Source organism: Vitis vinifera, chromosome 9 (assembly GCF_030704535.1).
Source record: "Vitis vinifera cultivar Pinot Noir 40024 chromosome 9, ASM3070453v1".
In the NCBI taxonomy this organism is placed as follows: domain Eukaryota; kingdom Viridiplantae; phylum Streptophyta; class Magnoliopsida; order Vitales; family Vitaceae; genus Vitis; species Vitis vinifera.
In genome coordinates this window covers 22,733,915-22,753,047 of record NC_081813.1, presented here as the reverse complement: position 1 = coordinate 22,753,047, position 19,133 = coordinate 22,733,915, and the positions used below count along the sequence as shown (strand labels likewise).

Sequence of the window (19,133 nt, the reverse complement as noted above, 5' to 3'; positions counted from 1 at the left end):
AATGAAAACAAATAATCATTCAAATTTTGAATTCTTAAGTTCATCGAAATGCTGAAAATAAAATTACTAAATTCATTTCCATTCATCGAGGAATAGGAATGGAAACAAAATATTCATTCTTATTCCTTATTCTTATGTACCAAACACCCTCTAATCATATTTACTTTCATGTAATTTCTCAATAATGAAATACAAAGGTGATTTATGAAAAAATTAATTGTAAATTAAAAAAAATCAAAATTTATAATGGGTGGATTGGATTTGGATTTTTTTAGTCTATCAAATATTAGACTAATTAAAAAATATTCTGACAATAAAATTAAAATCCGTTGTAGTCTAGTTGGTTAGGATACTCGGCTCTCACCCGAGAGACCCGGGTTCAAGTCCCGGCAACGGAAAATTGTTTTTATATTTTTAATTTGTCCCTTTTTGTTGGGCTATTTTCCTGGTCTACCTTTTGTTGGACTGTTTTCTTGGGCTTAATTTGAGACCTATATACTATTTCCATATTTCTGGCTGTTTTGATGGGCCCTCTATCTACCCAATTTCAATGGGCAACTTTCTGGCTGTTTTTCTAGGTCACATTCCTTTTTGATTCATAGAAAATTCAAGGAAAAAGTACAACCTTTATGACCTCCATTAGTATAAAGACCCAATTTCAGTGGACACTTAGGTGGTGTTTATTTTTTGGCTGAATAGAAAAAACCAAAATATTTAACTTTTTCTACTCGTCTAAAAGTAACCTGTTGACATCATCCAATATAATTAAACTGAACATATTGATAAGAAGTTCACTTTACTTATGTTGACTGATGTCAATAGATTACTTTTATCTGAATAGAAAAAGTTAAATATTTTGGTTTTTTCTATTCAATTAAAAAACAAACACCATCTTAAGCTATGTTTGGTTTTAGTTTCCAAAACATTTAAAAAAAAATCAAAGAAATAAAATATAGAGGAAAAATAGAAGAGATACTATTTCAATAGGCAACTTTCCTGTTTTGCTATGTCAAATTCCCAATTTCAATGTACACTTAAGGATATGCTTGATTCCCAAAAGGTTCAAGGAAAAATAGGAACTTTATGACCTCTATTATTATAAAGACCAAATTTCAATGGACACTTAGGCTATGTTTGGTTCTTGAAAATTTTGAAGAAAAATATTAGAGAAAGAAAATAGAAGAAAAATAAAAAAAAATGTTTAAAATTAATAAATTATTTTTATATGTTACTTTAAACGTATTTCACTTTTTTTTTATGTAGAGATTAAATAATTTAATAATATATTAATTATAACTAATTTTAATTATATTTGATTTTTTTTTTCGTATTTGTATTTTTTATGATAAAACCAAACAAGATAAAATCATTTTTTTCTTTCTTTACTAATTTTCGAGAATCAAAATGAGCCCTGATAGATATTTGGTAAATCAATTTAATGACTTAAAGTGACTTAATAATTTAATTTAAGTTATTAAGAATATGAAGTATGTTTGAGAATATAACTTAAAGTTAAAAATAACTTTAAATATTAAATAAAAGAGTTAACTTATTTTCAATTTCATTTTTTTATTTTATTTGTTCACATCTAATAAGAATATATTTAACAATCGTGACTTTGAATCCGTGACTCATTTTTTCTAGTAAATATTTTAAGGTTATCTTATAAATCTACAATACTGTAAGTATGAATGTTTGATAAAGAAATTCATTAGTTAAAACTAATGAAAATAAATGTTAGTTAAAATTTTTAATAATAAATATTAATTATATCTAATGGGGTAAATATGTCAATTCAATAACTTAAAATTAATTTTACCAAACATTCTTTAGCATCAGGAAAAAATAAGTTTTAAAAAGTACAACATATTTTTTTTATTAAAAACACTTTTGCTTAATTTAAAATAATTCATATTTAATGAAAATTTTATAATATCAAAATTACACTCTCTATCATTTTTTTCTTAGGCTTTGTTTAAATAGGGTTTTTTTTTCCCAATTCAATAAAACTTCTTAATGTTCTATTGACTTTGATAGTTGATATTTAGTCTCTAGATTTAAAGCTCCATTTGAATTGGTTTAAGTTTCTATTCTTATCATGAAAATGGATTTTTATTTTATTTTTGTTTCAATTTGGCTTATTTGAAAGCCAAAACTTCTTTTAATCCCAGCAAAAACTTTTTGTTGTTTTGGAAAAAGAATTTTATTTTTTGTTAGCATTTTCTTTTGGTCAAATTATTTTGGGAATTATTCTTTTGGGACAATTATATTAAAAGGGTTGATGAAGGTGATGATAGTCTTAAAGGCTACAAATTTTGCATAATTGCTCTGACGGAGTAGAAATATATGTTTAATAAGGTTTTTTTAAAAATTAGACATGGAGACTCTTATGTCAAGTCTGAATAGTTGAGGTGGTAATTTTGTAAATGGGAAGGAGGAGACCTAAATAAGGGACAAATCTGAAAAATTTGAAATCCCTAAAATCTGAGAAACTCCAAAGTTCCTAAAACCTTAAAATTCTATCATCTACAAGTGTGGATCTTGAGACAAAATCCCCAAATCTTTGTCACCTACATTTGTCGATTTAAGGCATGAATCTTCATTTTATGAAAATCCTATGGGTGACAATGGAGGAGTAGAAGAGTGGATTTTAGAAGGTGAAGGATAAACAATTGGTCTCTTTTTTTACACTATAACATTCCTTTACCTTGGTTGCTCTCATACCATACCAATAAACGTAATCGTTTCCCATAAAGAATGGAGGTCAGGTGGTTGAAAAACCTTTTAAATAAGATGAATTTGATGAATTAGTCATATCCTTTTAGATGATTATATCTCTATCAAGAGGTCTAACTTTTATATCAATTGTAAAACAAAGTTAATTAGATTAAGTAAAACACCCAAGAGGATGTGAGTTAGGTTTTTAAAAACTTTTTCAAAAACACACTTAATTAAGCAATAAATAACTCAATGAAAATAAAGAGAAAGAGAGAGAGAAAAATAAATGCAAACTTGGTTTTATAGTGGTTCCACTATTCTCACCTATGTTCACTCTCCTCAAACTCCTTCTGAGTGAGGGTTCCACTAGATTAAGGTTTTCAACGCAAGCTTTCAAGTTTTACACTTGGATTCCATGGCTCCAATAGGCACATATGAGAACCTCTTCAAGTTCAATCTTAACTTGAAGCTTCCACACTTGACCTTTCTCAAACTAATGAAGATTTAATCTATTCAACCTAGCTTAATAAATGAACAAATACAAAGAAGGTTAAGATGAATACAAAAATTGTGCAATAAGAATGATTTGCAAATAAGTGATTAATGTACAAGGAGTTCGGGGCTTTGAATAAAAGAAAATGGTAGTTAGAGGATTCAACACAAGTGTTCTCTTATTAATAAAAGAACAAAAACTCTCAATTTATGGGTTTTCAACCTTGACACGTCAAACAATAGAAAAGAGCCTCAATCAGTCGAGCTTCGGTTTGATTGATTGACTAGTCGTTGAGTATTAAATGCATTACAAGTGATTGTCGATCCTTTCTAAGCCTTAACTAATTTCTAAGCCTTAACTAACCCTTGACCATGAAAGGTGAAGCCTTAACTAGGAATGCAAACTCTCTAAAAAAAGATAAAATTATTTGGAGCCTGGATCATATCACAACTAGAAAAGGGCAATCAGTTTGACCGATTCTTAATTAACCATTTTTGGGAGGTTCTTTCTCAACAACCATTTTTAATAAACTATCCAAGAAGGCAGTGACCTTGTGTCTTTAAGCCTTGGTGCCTAAACTAAGCAGTTAGAAGTCATTGATATTTTGCTCATTACATAAGCTAAAATCAATTTTGAAAAAAAAAAGAAAAGAAAAAGGAAACGATGTTTGGGAAATTCGATTTTGTTCTAACTTGAGTTAGAATGATGTTTGAGGGATAAACGTGTTAGGAATATCCGGATTTCTCCATTCCTTGTCCTTGGATCTTTTAGGGTGCATGCAAACTATCCTAAGTTTCTCTAAATATATCAAAATGGAAACATATGACTACAAAAACCATATTAAGATAAAGATCCAGAGAAGATAAAAACTCATACCTGGATTTGAATATTCCCAAATCAATTCCACATGGAGAAGAAAAAACATGAAGGTCTCGTACACCCAAGATTTTCCATCTAATGACTCGAATCACAATCCTACCACTCCAAAGTTTGGGCAATGAAATGGAGGAAATTGTGACTTTTTTTCTCTTCGGAGATGGAAGACGGTTGTCTCTAAAAAAGTGATGAAAACCTTAACCCCTAAGAGAGCATTTATAGGGTTCCCCTATGAGACTTAAATGACTTGAGTCCACTAAGGTTTGAGTCACTAAATTTAGTTTAAAATGAATTATAATTGATCAATTAACTACACAAGGTCATCTAATTAATTAATTAACTCAATCAATAGACCTTGTTCACTATTCCCTATGCAATTTTATGTAATTACCAAAACGCCTTTATGCACTAAAGTAAACCTAAAGTTAATCTAACCCTCATAAATCGTGTCATCATGGTATATAAGCTCAGAGTGGGGATCACTATGACCCATAGGAGTACCAATTCACTCATAATCCAATTCTAAAGTTGATTCAATATTTCACTAAAGAGAATCAACTACACTTTAATATCCTATGTAAATAACAACGAGACGAAGCCTAGGTTCGTAACATACTATTCACTATATGTAAGCTCCCCATGAACTGATGTCTATAATCTAACAAGGTAGTGTTATCACTTATCAAGATTACCTCTCAAATATTTGAGTTATAGATCTTACTTATTTTGTGATCAAATGACATATTCTAACTCATAAATAGCATATGTCAAATTCTATTTAAGGAATTACTGTGACACCACAAATTTTATGATCACATGTCATTTGGATCACTCAATGGGGCACACTGTCTCAATTCCATGAGATATCATGATGCATCTATTGAGAATATTTGTTATTATCAACTTCCATCAACTATGACCCAATTAATAGGGAATATATGATTAGTTTACTATCTCATAGTAGGTCAAAGTCATTGGTAATTTGTGTACAAACTCAATATCCTCTTAAAGTTGAAAGTTCATGCAATATAGTAACTTGGTGAATCATGATAATTGTTAGTATTGCATTATGATTTTTCGTAGGTCCTCTCTAGTATACATCACATACACTTGTGCTTTTATCATGAGAAACTCATTCCAATCGCCAAGACAAGTTATTCCCCAATTAGAAGGTGGTGCACTATAGTCTTTACTGGATTACCGAAATTCATAAATTGACTGTGGACAACTCATCTACTTACAAAAAACTCATAACTTATATCATCCATGCAACTTCTAATGCACTCAAGTTATGTATAATGTAAGAGATATGTGTTGAATGCTCAAATCAATGTCAATATACTAAAGGGATAACAATTAAACAATTAAGTTTAATTTTGTTACATTATGTCTTGCTATTAGAGGCTCAATTCCAACAAAATGGTACGGGTAGATCTTTATTGAGCCATATAGGAGGAGGTTTTCTAATAAAGAAAAAAATAAAATAAAATGAATTTTCTTCCTTTTTTAGCTAAAGAATAATGAAATTCTAAGTTTAAGGAAAAAAGTCTTAAGAAGGTTACTATGAGAAGACACCACATTTAAACAAATGAGGTTTAAGTGGAAAGATCCGTTGAAGGAAAGTTTATAGGACATTAAGGGGGATGGAAAATGTCGATGCATGCTTATGTGTTAGAGGGTAAGGTTGAAAAACTAAGAAAATAATGCGAACAAATTTTTTATTAAAATTGATAATTGTAGGTTACAATTTTAGTGTTAATATTCTTTATAAAAAATATTTTTCCTTTGATTCTTTCACTTCGATCACAATTCGAAAATAGCTAGACAATGAAAAATGTTTTCTTGATTTTGAAGGTCAATTGAGGGCCTAGAGTGGCTTATTCCCAAATTATTTTGTTGAAATATAAATAATACGTATGTTGTTATTTTGCAATTTCTTGAACTTGTCGGAAGATTTTGTGAAGTCTTTACAGTGACTTATTCTTAAATGACTTTGAGCACAATCCAAAAGTAAATGGCAAAAGTGTTTTATTTGTTTTGAAAGTCAATCGAGGGCTTAGAATGACTTATATCCGAATGACTTCGTTGAAATATGAAGAATACGTATGTAGTTCTTTTGTAATTTCTTGGACTCATAAATAAATTTTTGTGAAATATTTTCTTCATTGTGAAACATTTTTTTTTTTTTGCGTGGAGTTGTTTTGCCGTTCAAAGTCCCCTCATTGAAGGAAGTCACCCCTATTTATAGGTGAAATTAGATTATTAAATTTGGAATTCTTCAAATTTAGTTGCTTAATATAAATAATTTGGTTCTTTAATTTTAACAAGTAGTCTTTCTTCATTAGGAAAATATGTGAACAAGAGAATATTTATTTTTAATTCTCCTTTGACTTTAATTAGAAGATTTGATTTGATTTGTAAGACCAAATTTTGTCACATGTTTTAAATACATGTCATATGTCAAATGTGTGTGACCCATCCCTTGTGGAGCCTAAATTTTGTTAAATTGGGAAGCACAATTTTGAAAACCAATTTAATGATAATTTAATTTACTAAAAATTTTGATGTCTATATATTTATGTAATTAAAATTTAAAAAATATGAAATATTTTTAGAATTTGGAAAATTAAAGGGCTTATTTGGAATTATTTTTTAAAATAGTTTCATGTTGTTTGTAGTAGATAATAATTTTTTTAACTTAGAAAATATATTTAAGAAATTTTTGATAGAAAATAAATAATTATTCTAAAAGCAATTTTTTTAAATAAAATTTAAATATTTTCAAATTCTTCTTATTAAGTGTTTTAAACAATGATTGAAAAAAAAAAAAAATACTTTTGCACAACTAATAGGTATGTTATAAAAGAATAAGTTTAAATTGTATTTTGTATATTCAAGTTTTCAAATATAATTTTATTCTAAAAAATTATGAGAGACTTAAGTACCGTTGATAACTATTTTTTAAAATAGTTTTATCATTTATGTTCTCTAAAATAAAAAATTAAGAAAACATATTTTGCAATAAAAAACAGAAAAAGTTTTTTTATTCATAAAAACAAAAAATAAGTGTTTTCAAAGATCATTTTTTAATTGTTTTTACTTTGTTTTCTAAGGGTTATTTTAAGAAATAATTATATAAGTATGAAAAATGATTAAAAATAAAAGCATTATAAAATAATAGTTAGTTTACAAAATATTTTAAATATAGAAAATAAGTTAATAATATTTTTTAAATAGACTTTTGTTTTACATAATATTGGAAAATAATTTTTAAAAACTTTTTCGAAAACACTTTTTAGCTAGATGCTTATAATTTGTGCTTTCTTATTTTTATTGCTTCACCAAGCATTAGCAAGGATTGGGTTTTTCAAAACTTTTTTGTGTTTTAAATTAAAGGGTTATTAAGAATGAAACAATCTCAAATTCTTGAAATATTCCAAAATTTATAAATCTATTCCTATGCTTTTTTTTACTTGAAAAATGAAATATTTTCACTTATGGTAATTTTATTTTTTTTAAGGCCATTTAAAAATAATCCAAAATTTTTTCTCAATTATTTTTAAAAATAAAATTTTGTTTAAGAATTCAAATATAAAAATTTATTTTGGTAAATGTATTAATACTAATACAATGTAAATTTTTTTTTTAATTATTACTCAAAAACTTTAAAACAACAATAAAAAATATTTAAATTTATTTTAAAAATTAGCACATTTTAAAATAAATTATAAAAAAATATTTTTATCAAAATTTGTTAAATGTGTTTTTAAAAATATCTTTCTTATTTTAAAAGGAGAAAAGTGTTTTAAGAATACCTATCCAACATGCCAAAAAAATAAAAATAAATAAATAAATATTATTAGAAAAAAAAACATAAATTGTAAATAATCTCCTAAATTTATATATATTCCCAATAATGTGAGCATGGGTTCTGTAAATAATCTCCTAAATTTATATATATATATATATATATATTCCCAATAATGTGAGCATGGGTTCTGCTTGGTTGCCAGTGCCGACGCTCTTCCTCATCATCATCCTCTCTCAAGATCTACTCTTCCTCTGTAGCACAACCTCTTCTCTCTCTGTTTCTCTCTCTACATTAATCCACTGTTCTAGGGTTTCAATGCCATGGTGAGATCCACCCCCAAGCACGCCTCCAGGACCTTCGTCTTCGTCATCTCCTGCTTCGGCCTTCTGGCTGCTGGCCTCGTTGCGGATCTCCTCTGGGCCTCTTCCAAGTCGTCCTCTGGGTACCACTCCATTGCCACCAATTGGGCTTTTGACGATTCCCGGAGCACCGTCATTGTGCCCCACCAGCAACCCCAGAAGGCTAAGGAGGTGGGTTGCCTGTTTTGTTGGGGAGAAAGTGAATGAGAATTAGGGTTTATGGTTTCTTTTGTGCCATGGGTTTTTGCTAGTTCAGTTGGGAACCTAATGGGTCATGGAAAATTTTCAGTTTCGCATTTGGGTCCATGAATTTTGTCTGTTTAGAGTTGATTTTAGAGAAATAGTGTTGATTTGTTTGAATGTGTTTAGTTTGTATTGATTCTAATGCTATCTTAAACACAATGGGTTCTTTGTTCTGTTGGGGAGAGTGAGAGGAATAAATGAAGGAGAATTACGGGTTTTATATGTTTTTAGTTTAAAGAGCATTTGAATGCACAATGTTAGATTGTTTATAGTTCAATTTAGAGAAATAAAATGGGTTTATTGTGAGAAATTGAATTAATTATCTCGTATTGATTCAAATACTATATTTCTATCTAAGCACAACGGTGGTGTTCTATTTGGTGCCCGACTAGCTCTATAGTACCTTGATTGTGCCCCAGCAGCAAATGCAGAAGTTCATGCCTAAAGAGGCGTGTCCTCTGTTTGGTTGGGGAGAAAAGGGGGAAAAAGGGAGGGAAAATGAAGTAGGATTAAGGTTTCTGTTTTGTTTGTGTCTTGGTTTTATTAGTTCAGTTGGAAACCTAATGGGTTACAGAATTTTCACACTTGCATTTGCTTTCATGAATTTTGTCTGTTTAGAGTTAGATTTAGAGAAATAGAATGGTTTATTTGCAGGAAATTAACTTTGTTGATTCTAATGGTATCTAAGATGAGGAACTCATAAAAAAAAATGCTATCTAAGATAAGGTGGGGTACAATTTGGTTTCTAATTGATCCTGGAGTAACTTCATTGTACCTCAGCAGCAACCACCCAAGTTCAAAGAAGGGGCTTCGCCGTTTTCTTGGGGACTAAATGGAAAGAAAATGAGGGAAAGTTAGGGGTTTCTTTGATGTTGTTCCTTGTATTATTGTTAAAGGGGTGGTTAGAAATCTTGTGCCTGGGACCAAATTTCACTTTGGCATTTGAATGTATAATTTTTCCTTTCGAATGAAGAGAAAAAATGGGAGGATAATAGAAAGTGAAAAAAAATTAGGGTATCTGCATGTTTTCCGTTGTCATTGTGTTTTATATGTTTTTGCATTTGAAACTTAATGGTAACAAAATTATTTAACTTTGGTATTTGAATGCACAATTTCATTGTTTAGAATGGAATTTCTAGAAACAATATGGATGAAAATTGAATATATTTAATTTGTATGGCATTCAATTGCAATATAAAAGATAATGGCAGTTTTCAATTTGTATGGAACTTCCTATCATGCCCTAAAAAAGATTGGAATAAATTTATATTCTATGAAATATTGTAAGTGATCTAATTTTAGTCATTTCAAATCTATAAAAATGCAAAATTGCCTGAATTATGTTGATCTACAGAATGCCCAATATTTACAGGGAAGTGATGTGAAAGATAAGAAGAAGGCTGATGTTCCTGAGAGAGTGTTATCTGCAACTTTTGCTGATTTGCCGGCGCCTGAATTAGAATGGGAGAAGATGGCACCTGCACCAGTGCCTCGTCTAGATGGTGCTGCAATACAGATTAAGAATCTTTTATACGTGTTTGCTGGATATGGCACCATTGATTTTGTAAGACCCTGATAAACTCCTAGAGTAATTTTTTTTTTTTTCATAGGTAAAGTTAGATAAATATATATTAGAAAATAGATGAAGATATACCAAAGTACACGGGACATATACAAAGATCACCAGAAGGAGGGCCTCAAAAAAAAAAGAACAAAAAACACCCAATACGCTCAAGAGGATCCTATCCACTCTATAAAATCAAACAATGGCAATGAACCTTCACTTATATACAAGCCAACCCAAGCAAAAAGATTACAAAGGAAAGAAAGTTTTAACTCCTGGAGTACTTATATTCACTGGTTAATTGAAAGGCTGGATGTGTTAACTAAATGCTTTCTAGTTTGGATTTTTTCTATTTGGCAGAATATAGGAGATTTACAAGAGCTTTTGTTAATCATTTTCTCTTTTGGAGTGTGGTTAATATTTTTTCTTGCATTAAGTTTTATGTAGAAAGCTTCTTTGTGTTCTTTAAAGCTTGCTTCAAGCAATGCATTTTAGGGTTTTTTTTTTTTGTTTGGTTGTTGGTTTTTGGGCAATATTGTCAAGCTATATCAATCCAGTTCCTTGTACTCGTAGTTGATGCAAATCTTGGAAATGATGATCGAATAAGCGAAGTACAAGCAGAAATTAGACTTATGTACTTATCTTGGTACTACCTAGGTCTTTTGGATTCATGAACTAAAACCAATATGATGCAGAGGTCTGGTAAGGAAAAGATTTCCATGACCGCAATGTGACCTTGCACCTACCATTTAGGTCTGGCATAACGAAAGTGTTCAGGTTTTATCCCTTTATCTGATTGAGATTGGCATCAATCCATCACTTGGGCCCTATCCTGGTTACTGGGTGCTGAAGTCACTAACTGCATTATAATTCTAGCACGTCATTTACTTAAATTTTAGGATACATAGCTCAAGTGGTAATGGGTTGGAATGGGATTGTGGGAGGTTTGAGGTTTGAGTCCCAGTATGGACAAAGGAAAGAAAGCAGGAAAAAAATAGTTTATCTATCAGAAAAAATAAAAACAATTTAGTTTTGTGCTTATTGACCTGCACTTTGGATCATCAGCGCAACCTGGCATGTCTATTGTTTATGTATTTTTCCAAAACTGGCTTGCTCCTTTACCTGTTAAAAATATTTTTCTTATGACATTTTAGGGACATAAAGCTGTTGGGCTTAATGTCTTTTGTTTGTTTGTATCCATATGTGGTAGGTGCACTCTCATGTTGATGTTTACAATTTTACGGATAATACCTGGGGAGGAAGGTTTGATATGCCAAAAGAAATGGCACATTCACATTTAGGGATGGTAACAGATGGAAGATACATTTATGTGGTCACAGGACAATATGGTCCACAATGTAGAGGGCCTACAGCTCGCACATTTGTGTTGGATACCAAGACAAAGCAATGGAGTGACATGCCCCCTTTACCAGTCCCGAGGTATGTGCATTAATCAAGATATGCATGAAATTAGTTTTATGTTCTGTTGAAAGCCACACATGGGTCTTACTATTGAATTCTGAAACCATCCATTGATTTCCCTCTAAAAGCAAGTATTTTTAATAGAAAAAGAAATCACTAGATCCAATATTCTATCTGCTAATAAGATTGTCATCCACTTTTTCCTTGCTGCTCATTTAACCTTCATGTGCCTTACTGCCTCGTATCAGTTAGAGAAATATCAGGAGTGGTCACAACTCTTCAAAATGCAATTGTACTGATATATTATAAAGATTCCTTGGGATTCCCTCTCTGCATGTGTAAAAGTGGAGCTTTTTATTCACATTCTGACACTTGGTACAAACCTACATGCACAATTGCTTCATGGTCATGGGTTGTGTTCTTGGTAACAGCATCGAGGGACTTGATGCAACTCTTTATTAGTGATACAACCTGGCATTGATTAGTTTGATTTGATGCAAAAAAATAAAGGAATAATGTATTAGCAATCACTGAAAGAGAAAAGGAAAAAGCATGAAAAAATAACACTAGATAAGCAATGAAATGGTTATTAATGCATGGTTGACTGCATATAATATAATGTGATGTCAGCCTTTAAAGATGTTGCTTCAGGATGCCCATTCGTTGGACCTTTCGGGAAGGGCAGTGAAGGGCCATTCAAGTAAGGAGTTGGTGGTCAGGGATGAGGAGATGAACCCTCCTTGTGATTTGGGCTTTGAATGTGCTGTGGAGGGGGAGGAAATTGTTAGACTGCCCAGTAACATTGTCAAGTTCAGCAGTGGTTTGGGGATGGCAGTCGCGGGCTTCAAGAAGGAAATCAATTCTCTTCTTAAGAAATTGGAATCAAGAAAAGGGAGGGGGGTTAAGGGGTTTGGGGGGAAGAAGAAATTTGTGCCTTCTTCTCGTTTTGAGAGGGAAATCTGAAAGTTAAGAGTGTTCAGTCAACTACAATAGTTCTCCATCCATTGTCAGGGGAAAGGGGAGGGGTTGGAGTCAGGCTTGGGAAGCTCTAGTGTCTAGTAGGGGATTCAAATTTTAGGTTGGAGTGGGCAGTTTTTTTCTCTAGCATCACAGTTCCTTTGGTGGCTGTTTGTTGCTAGGGTGGTGGGTTTTGGGTTTTTCTTTTCTCTTCTCTTGCTTGCCTTTTGACCTTAATTGTATGCTTTGTGTTTACTTTGTTGTGCCTTCTGGCAAATGCCTTCTGGCAATTCCCCTGCCTTACTTAGAGCTTAGCCAATCAATGAAGTCCAACATGGACAAAGAGCTATCACCTATGTACATTCTAACCCACTCCTAAAAAATGTACATGAAAGCATGCTTGATAACTTGGTCCACTTTTCAATGTTTTCAAAAGCTCTCCTTTTTTTCTTTTTTTCTTTTCAAATTGTCCAAAATAAACACAAAAGGGCAACTCTCCAAGCCTTCATTCTCTTCCTCCCGAGACAAGAATCATTCCAATTTAAAAGGGCCTCTCTCATGGTAGAGTGCATCACCCATTCTATCCCAAAAAGAGCATAAATAAGAAGTCACAATGTGGTTGCTTTTGAATAATGAAGGAGGATATGATCAACTGTTTCTTCATCACCTTTGCACATAAAGCATTTATTTGGACTTTTCCATCCTCTCCTTTTAAGTTGTTCCAATGTCAAAATCCTCCCCCAAGTAGCTTTCCATGCTAAGAAGCTCACCCTCATTGGGACTTGAGGATTCCAAACCAAGCTTGTGGGGAACACCTCTAAATTTTCAATGCAAAAAGGAGTAAAGAGACTTAATAGAGAATTTGCTACATTTTTTGTGCTACCAAACCATCTTATCCTTTGTACCACTGCAAATCGACAATGACTATAGTTTCCTAAAAAAGGCTTCCACCTCATCCAATTCCCAATCATGGATCTATGTTGTGAACTTAAGGTACAACACCCACTCTCCCCAATTTGCTCCCACATCTCCATTATTCATGCATCTTTCGAGGAAGCTATTGAGGTAAGCGTAGGGAAAGCCTCACCTAAGGGCTCATCCTCCCACCCCTTGTTCGTCCTAAACTTTATGCTTTGCCCATCCCACCCTGAAGGCCGCTTCACTTTTAAATTCTTCCCACCTATTCGTGATGGCCTTCCTTCCACACTCCTAGCCCATACCCTTCACTCACTCCTCTAGAGCACCATCCCCCTCCTCCCTATACTTCCTTGTAATCACTTGTTTCCCAAGGGGAGCCACTCTTGCTAGCAAATCTCCAAAACCACTTGCCAAGCAAAGTTTTATTGAGGATGGACAATCTTCTAATACCCAAACCCCCATATCTCTTCTTTTATCAAATTAAGGACCAATTGACCAAACACGGCTTGCTCTCAAGAACACTCCTCCTCCCCATAGGAAATCATTTTAGATCTTTTCAAGCCTCAAATTCACCTTTTGTGAAATCATGAAGAGAGGCATGAAGTAAATAGACAAGCTAGAAAGCGTACTTTTAATTAGAGTCAATTTGCCTCCCTCTAATAAGTATTGTCTTTTCCACATAGCAAGTTGTTTTTGGAATCTCTCCTCAATCACATCACAAACCCAGGTTGATTTGAAAGGACCTCCCAATGGAAGGCCAAGATATCTTGATGAAAGGGTACCCACTCTGCAATGCAATATCCTAGCAAGCTTGTCCACATTGGCAACCTCCCCAACAGGAATTAATTCACTTTTCACTAGATTAATTTTAAGGCCTGAGGTTGCCTCATGCCACATGCTCCACTGCATTGTCTATCCCATTAATTCATAAGATTTGGATACCAATGTTTGGAAGTCTCTTTAAAATGTCCATAAACGCATTAACAATGCAAATTGTCATCTCTTTGTACACCATCAGAAATTTTATCATCTATTATCAATTGGGTTTGTGTTATATGTCTAGATATGAGAGGATATTATTGAAAAGTGGTTATTCTTTACTTTAATTGGGTAAAGAATTAATCATTACCATTTCACGATTATTATTATTATTATTATTATTATTATTATTATTATTATTATTATTATTATTATTATTATTATTATTTGATAAGTCCATTTCACTATTATGACATTTATAAGTTGTACATTTTCTGATACCTGTCATGACGCTTTAAGGTATAGTCTATTTTTTGAGTCATGTAAAGCATTTCCTTTTGGTTAATTTGGTGGTCTCTATATCTGGATTGGACCCTACCAAACTGAAACATAATGTTTGATATGCTTTGGTATCAGTGATCTCTTCAAACTATAATATACTGGTTTTTTTTTTTGTTTTTTTTCACAATTGATGTTCGCATTCTTTGTGGAAGGAAGAAATGAAGAAGACCTATTCTTAGAAAAAGACAAGGTGGAAAAAATCCAATATTTTTGTACATGTTTGGAGATTTATTTTTATTGTTGTGGATGTTGTTTTTATTCTCCATTGAATCCTCATCTAACACAAGGCAAGTTGATGTAGTCTTGTGTTTGTCTCTGATAAATGCTGTGTTTGTCAACTCAATTGCCTTGTTATTGTTGCTGATTTTGCCAATTGCCTTGGTTGCTTGGCAACTTGAGATTGGTTCCATTAATCTGGTCTAAGAGACTTTCCTGCCATAGCTCATTAGGGATTTATGGAGCCTTGAAATAATGGTTGATAGTTGCTACAAGATGTATGATAGAACCTGACTAATGTGTATTTTTTTTTTTCTAATGGAACTAACAGAATTTTATGTTGGATCTGAACATTTTTTTGTCTGAAAGAATTCATGGTGTGAAAATTTCTTTTGCAGTCCATAATTTGAATGATAAGCTTTAACATAATAAATAAATTTCAGGTATGCACCGGCGACCCAACTCTGGAGAGGTAGACTCCATGTGATGGGTGGCAGCGGAGAGAATCGACATACACCTGCTTTAGAGCATTGGAGCCTTGCTGTAAAGAATGGCAAAGCCTTAGAGAAGGAGTGGAGGTCTGAAATACCTATTCCTCGAGGAGGGCCTCATAGGTATGTAGTTGATCTTCTGCTAGAAAAAATTATGTCCTGCAAAAGATTTTATAGTTATCTTCTGCTGCATTTATGAGTTTAATCATTCGACTGTTTTGACTAGTTTGAGTTGTAATTATGAATTTAGTACTTTGTGGAACTGGTTTATTTACCCCTACTTTCTAATGTTCTTGATAGCATACATTTGTATGATTGTATCCTTCTTCTGTTCTTTCAACACAAGGTCATGGCTCCAAGTTTGGTCATGTTACCATGCTTGTTGAACACTGAACCCAGCAGTCAAAAGCCTTTTTGGTGAATGAACCATAGAAAAAATTATATGGATGATTGTGCTTCAAAGCACAAAATTGTTCTATGTTGGTGCTTAAGATGTCAACGGGGTGGTTTCAGGAGTGACGCTCCTCCCCCTCCCCTTCCACTAAGTGGAAATTGACTGCCTTGTTTCCATCCCAAACTTGGAATGGGGTGGGTAGCATAAAACTCCACCCCAAAATGTGAAATATCTGTTCCCACTGTCTGGCCTGTTTATGAGATTGGAAGAGAGAGAGAGAGAGACGTGCATTTGGTCGTGGTTGCAGGCAATGGCCAGAGAGTGTCTGTCTTCTTTGCTGTTGAAGATTAAGCTCTTCTGGTTTGGAAGGAAACCTTCTATATAGTCTGGAATTTGGGAATTGGTGTTGTTGATGGTGTTGGAGCTCTTGTCCTTGAAGATGAAGATCAACCATTCAACCTCTGTTGGTTTGGAAGGAAGCCTTCTTTCTTGTCCTGAGTGTTGGCCGTGATGTTGTTGACGGTGCTGGAGCTCTCATCCTTAAAGTTGATGGTCTTGCCAATTAAGGGTTTTGATGAAGATCTCTATCTTGAAGGTCTGCATCTTGAAATGGAAAAGGAAGGTGAATAAATGAAGAAGGTTCTGGGCTCTATATTAATGGCACTATTTTTGGTGTTTTAGTTTTCTGTAGTTGCTTGAAACAAAACTGCAAAGTGGGTCTTTCACTGGACTAGATTGATTTTTAAGTTCCCATAGATAAATCATATGCTGATGGTTAAAATTTCCTTGGACAAAATTCTAGGGAGTTTCATGGTTATATGCATAGACTATTGTTCTCCATAATTTGTTACATAACTAGCTCAAATTTTCACTTTTCAATGTTATTTTTCATGCAGGGCTTGTATTGTGGTTGATGATCGGTTACTTGTTATTGGTGGTCAAGAGGGCGATTTTATGGCAAAACCTGGATCACCTATTTTTAAGTGCTCCCGTAGGAATGAGGTAAGCTGATTAATGTGTTTTCTTCAAATAATTTTACTTGATTGGTTTTGATTATACTGTATCAATTATTGCAAAGAGAATCCTATATCCTTTTGCCTTGGGCACCATGCATAGCTCAAGTAAAAATGGGTTGGGGTGGGGATGTGGTAGGTGGTAGGTTCCTGGTTCAATTCTTATGAAGGAAAAATGGTTACCTTTCAAAAAAAAAAAAAAAAAAATCTTGCACAGACTCAAGGATGTTTGGAAGTTAAATGTATAGATAATTATCAATTTTCATATCTACAAGGTGTACACTGAAGACAGTTCGTAAGCTGCATGTAAAAAATATGGTGCTTGAACTTGTAGCTCCCACAAGCTGAATTAATGAATTTGAATGCTGAATCCCTAGAAGTTGAAATAGTGCTTAAATGTAATTGGAAGTGTTTGGTGGTCAACTTGATAAACTTGAAAGTTGTGTAGAATTTTAAACCTGATTCCCGATAACAATTGAAGCCTTCAAATAAGGTTGAGTTCAGGCTTGGGAAACTTTCAGCAGACGGGGGAAGAAAGGAGGTTAGGCCTTTTCATGGGACTGGAAACACTTGGACCTGAACAATGTTGTCAGTATCCTGCTTTGGTGGGCTGAGGTCTGGATCTTTGGCTTTGGGGTTCTCTGACACAGGAAGTTAATTGTTTGGGGTTTAGGATGAGTTTTGAAAGTAATTAGTCACGGCAATTCCAAAATTAGGTTGCTAGAATCTGTGGAGAGCAACTAAGTTAGGGCTTTGGGAGTTTTCATGTAATTTAGGGTTGTGCCATTTTACAGTTTTTACATATCAAACTCAGTTACAAACTTACAATTATTAATGTTTGTTTTACTTTTCAAAGCACCACTTAGTATTCTCACACCCTGATTAATCCTATTACGTGAACCAAGACATTAATAATGTTTTGACTCTCTATCTCAAGATCAATAACAACTCTTAGTAGCCACCATTATAGAGCTAAGATGTCTTCTAACCATTATGGAGATGCCAAATAGAGTAGTTTGCTTCATTTATACAGTGAACTGAGTTTTGAACAACATTTTAAAAGTTCTTGAAGTGGCATTTTCAGTAAGTATTATGTCGTATTTACATTTATTCTTAAAGTTTTAGCTTCTTTGTTCTCGATGCCAATTCCCTTTTTTCTTTGGCTGCACTGTAGCTTAAAAATGCTTGATTGTCACAGGTGGTATTCAGTGATGTGTACATGCTGGATGATGAGATGAAATGGAAAAATTTACCTCCTATGCCCAAACCTGATTCCCATATCGAGTTTGCTTGGGTTATGGTTAATCATTCCATCATTATCGTCGGTGGCACAACAGAAAAGCATCCCATAACAAAAAAGATGGTACTTGTGGGAGAAGTGTTTCAGTTTAATTTGGATTCACTGGTATTGACCTTCTACCCTTTTGCTTTGCCATTATATCCAGTTGTTTGTGATTTCTGTTGAGAACCCTGAATTATCTTTGCTCCATGATGTATGCAGAAGTGGTCAGTGATCGGAAAACTTCCATACCGCGTGAAAACCACACTAGCTGGTTTCTGGAATGGATGGCTGTACTTCACGTCAGGGCAGCGAGACAAAGGACCAGATGATCCTGCACCAAAGAAGGTCCTTGGAGAAATGTGGAGAACCAAATTGAGCTTGTGATCTATTTTCGGCCCATTCTTTCAGGATGATATTATCTGTCAATCCTACCACTGTTCAGCCTTTGTTCAAATCAAATCTCTGTATTCTTTTAGTAAAAAAAAAAAAAAAAAATCATTTTTTGTTCTCAGGCTAGTCATCGCTTACCATTTTTTTTTCTTCTTAGTGAGTCAGAATACTATCAAAGTTGTCATCTTTTGTATAACTTCAAATATGTATCATAGAGCCACCTGAAGAGTATTGACTTCATATATATAATCAAGCTTGCCTCCCCCTCCCTCATATATATGGGGAGAAATTTAAGATCAATTACCTTAGCCCTCTGTAAACACAGTTTTGTGAAATCAAATTATTCAATTTTTATATGATTTCTCAGATCAACTGGTCCTTTTTGCTTGATTTCCTATGGTCTTTGCCATCTTATATCCCTTCCTGTTGGTACTTGATTTGAGTTGGATGCTGATGGTTTTTAACTGAAAACATTTTGTTGAAGTCGCCAACTTTCTCACGTAGAGGCTCAAATCCAATACTTTAGGCTTTGTTATGATGTTAAGTTACCAACTTTTCTAAAAGCTTAATTATGACCAGGATGTTACCAATTTTTCTAAAAACTTAAGTTGCAATTTGGATGTTCCGGAGCCCAGACTAATCGATTTGCAGTTATAAAATCAATAG

At 33.1% G+C, this 19,133-nt stretch overlaps 1 protein-coding gene and 1 non-coding gene across 3 annotated transcripts; both read left to right on the top strand.

Moving 5' to 3' along the window:
• The first annotated feature begins 325 nt into the window (after positions 1-325).
• On the top strand, positions 326-398 carry TRNAE-CUC (transfer RNA glutamic acid (anticodon CUC)). Its single transcript has one exon. It is a non-coding gene; the product is annotated as a tRNA-Glu (tRNA).
• Positions 399-8,078: 7,680 nt separating this feature from the next.
• LOC100258237 (kelch repeat-containing protein At3g27220) lies at positions 8,079-18,833 on the top strand. 2 transcript variants are annotated; one of them, XM_010656994.3, is made up of 7 exons: positions 8,079-8,428; positions 9,873-10,064; positions 11,275-11,504; positions 15,341-15,511; positions 16,679-16,784; positions 17,994-18,200; positions 18,297-18,833. In XM_010656994.3, exons 1-7 carry the CDS (start codon positions 8,219-8,221, stop codon positions 18,459-18,461), a joined length of 1,281 nt encoding a protein of 426 aa, XP_010655296.1. In that variant the 5' UTR covers positions 8,079-8,218; the 3' UTR covers positions 18,462-18,833. The 2 variants fall into 2 exon arrangements, with proteins under 2 accessions (XP_010655296.1, XP_010655295.1); XM_010656993.3 differs by having other exon boundaries at positions 9,855-10,064.
• The last annotated feature ends 300 nt before the right edge of the window (positions 18,834-19,133 follow it).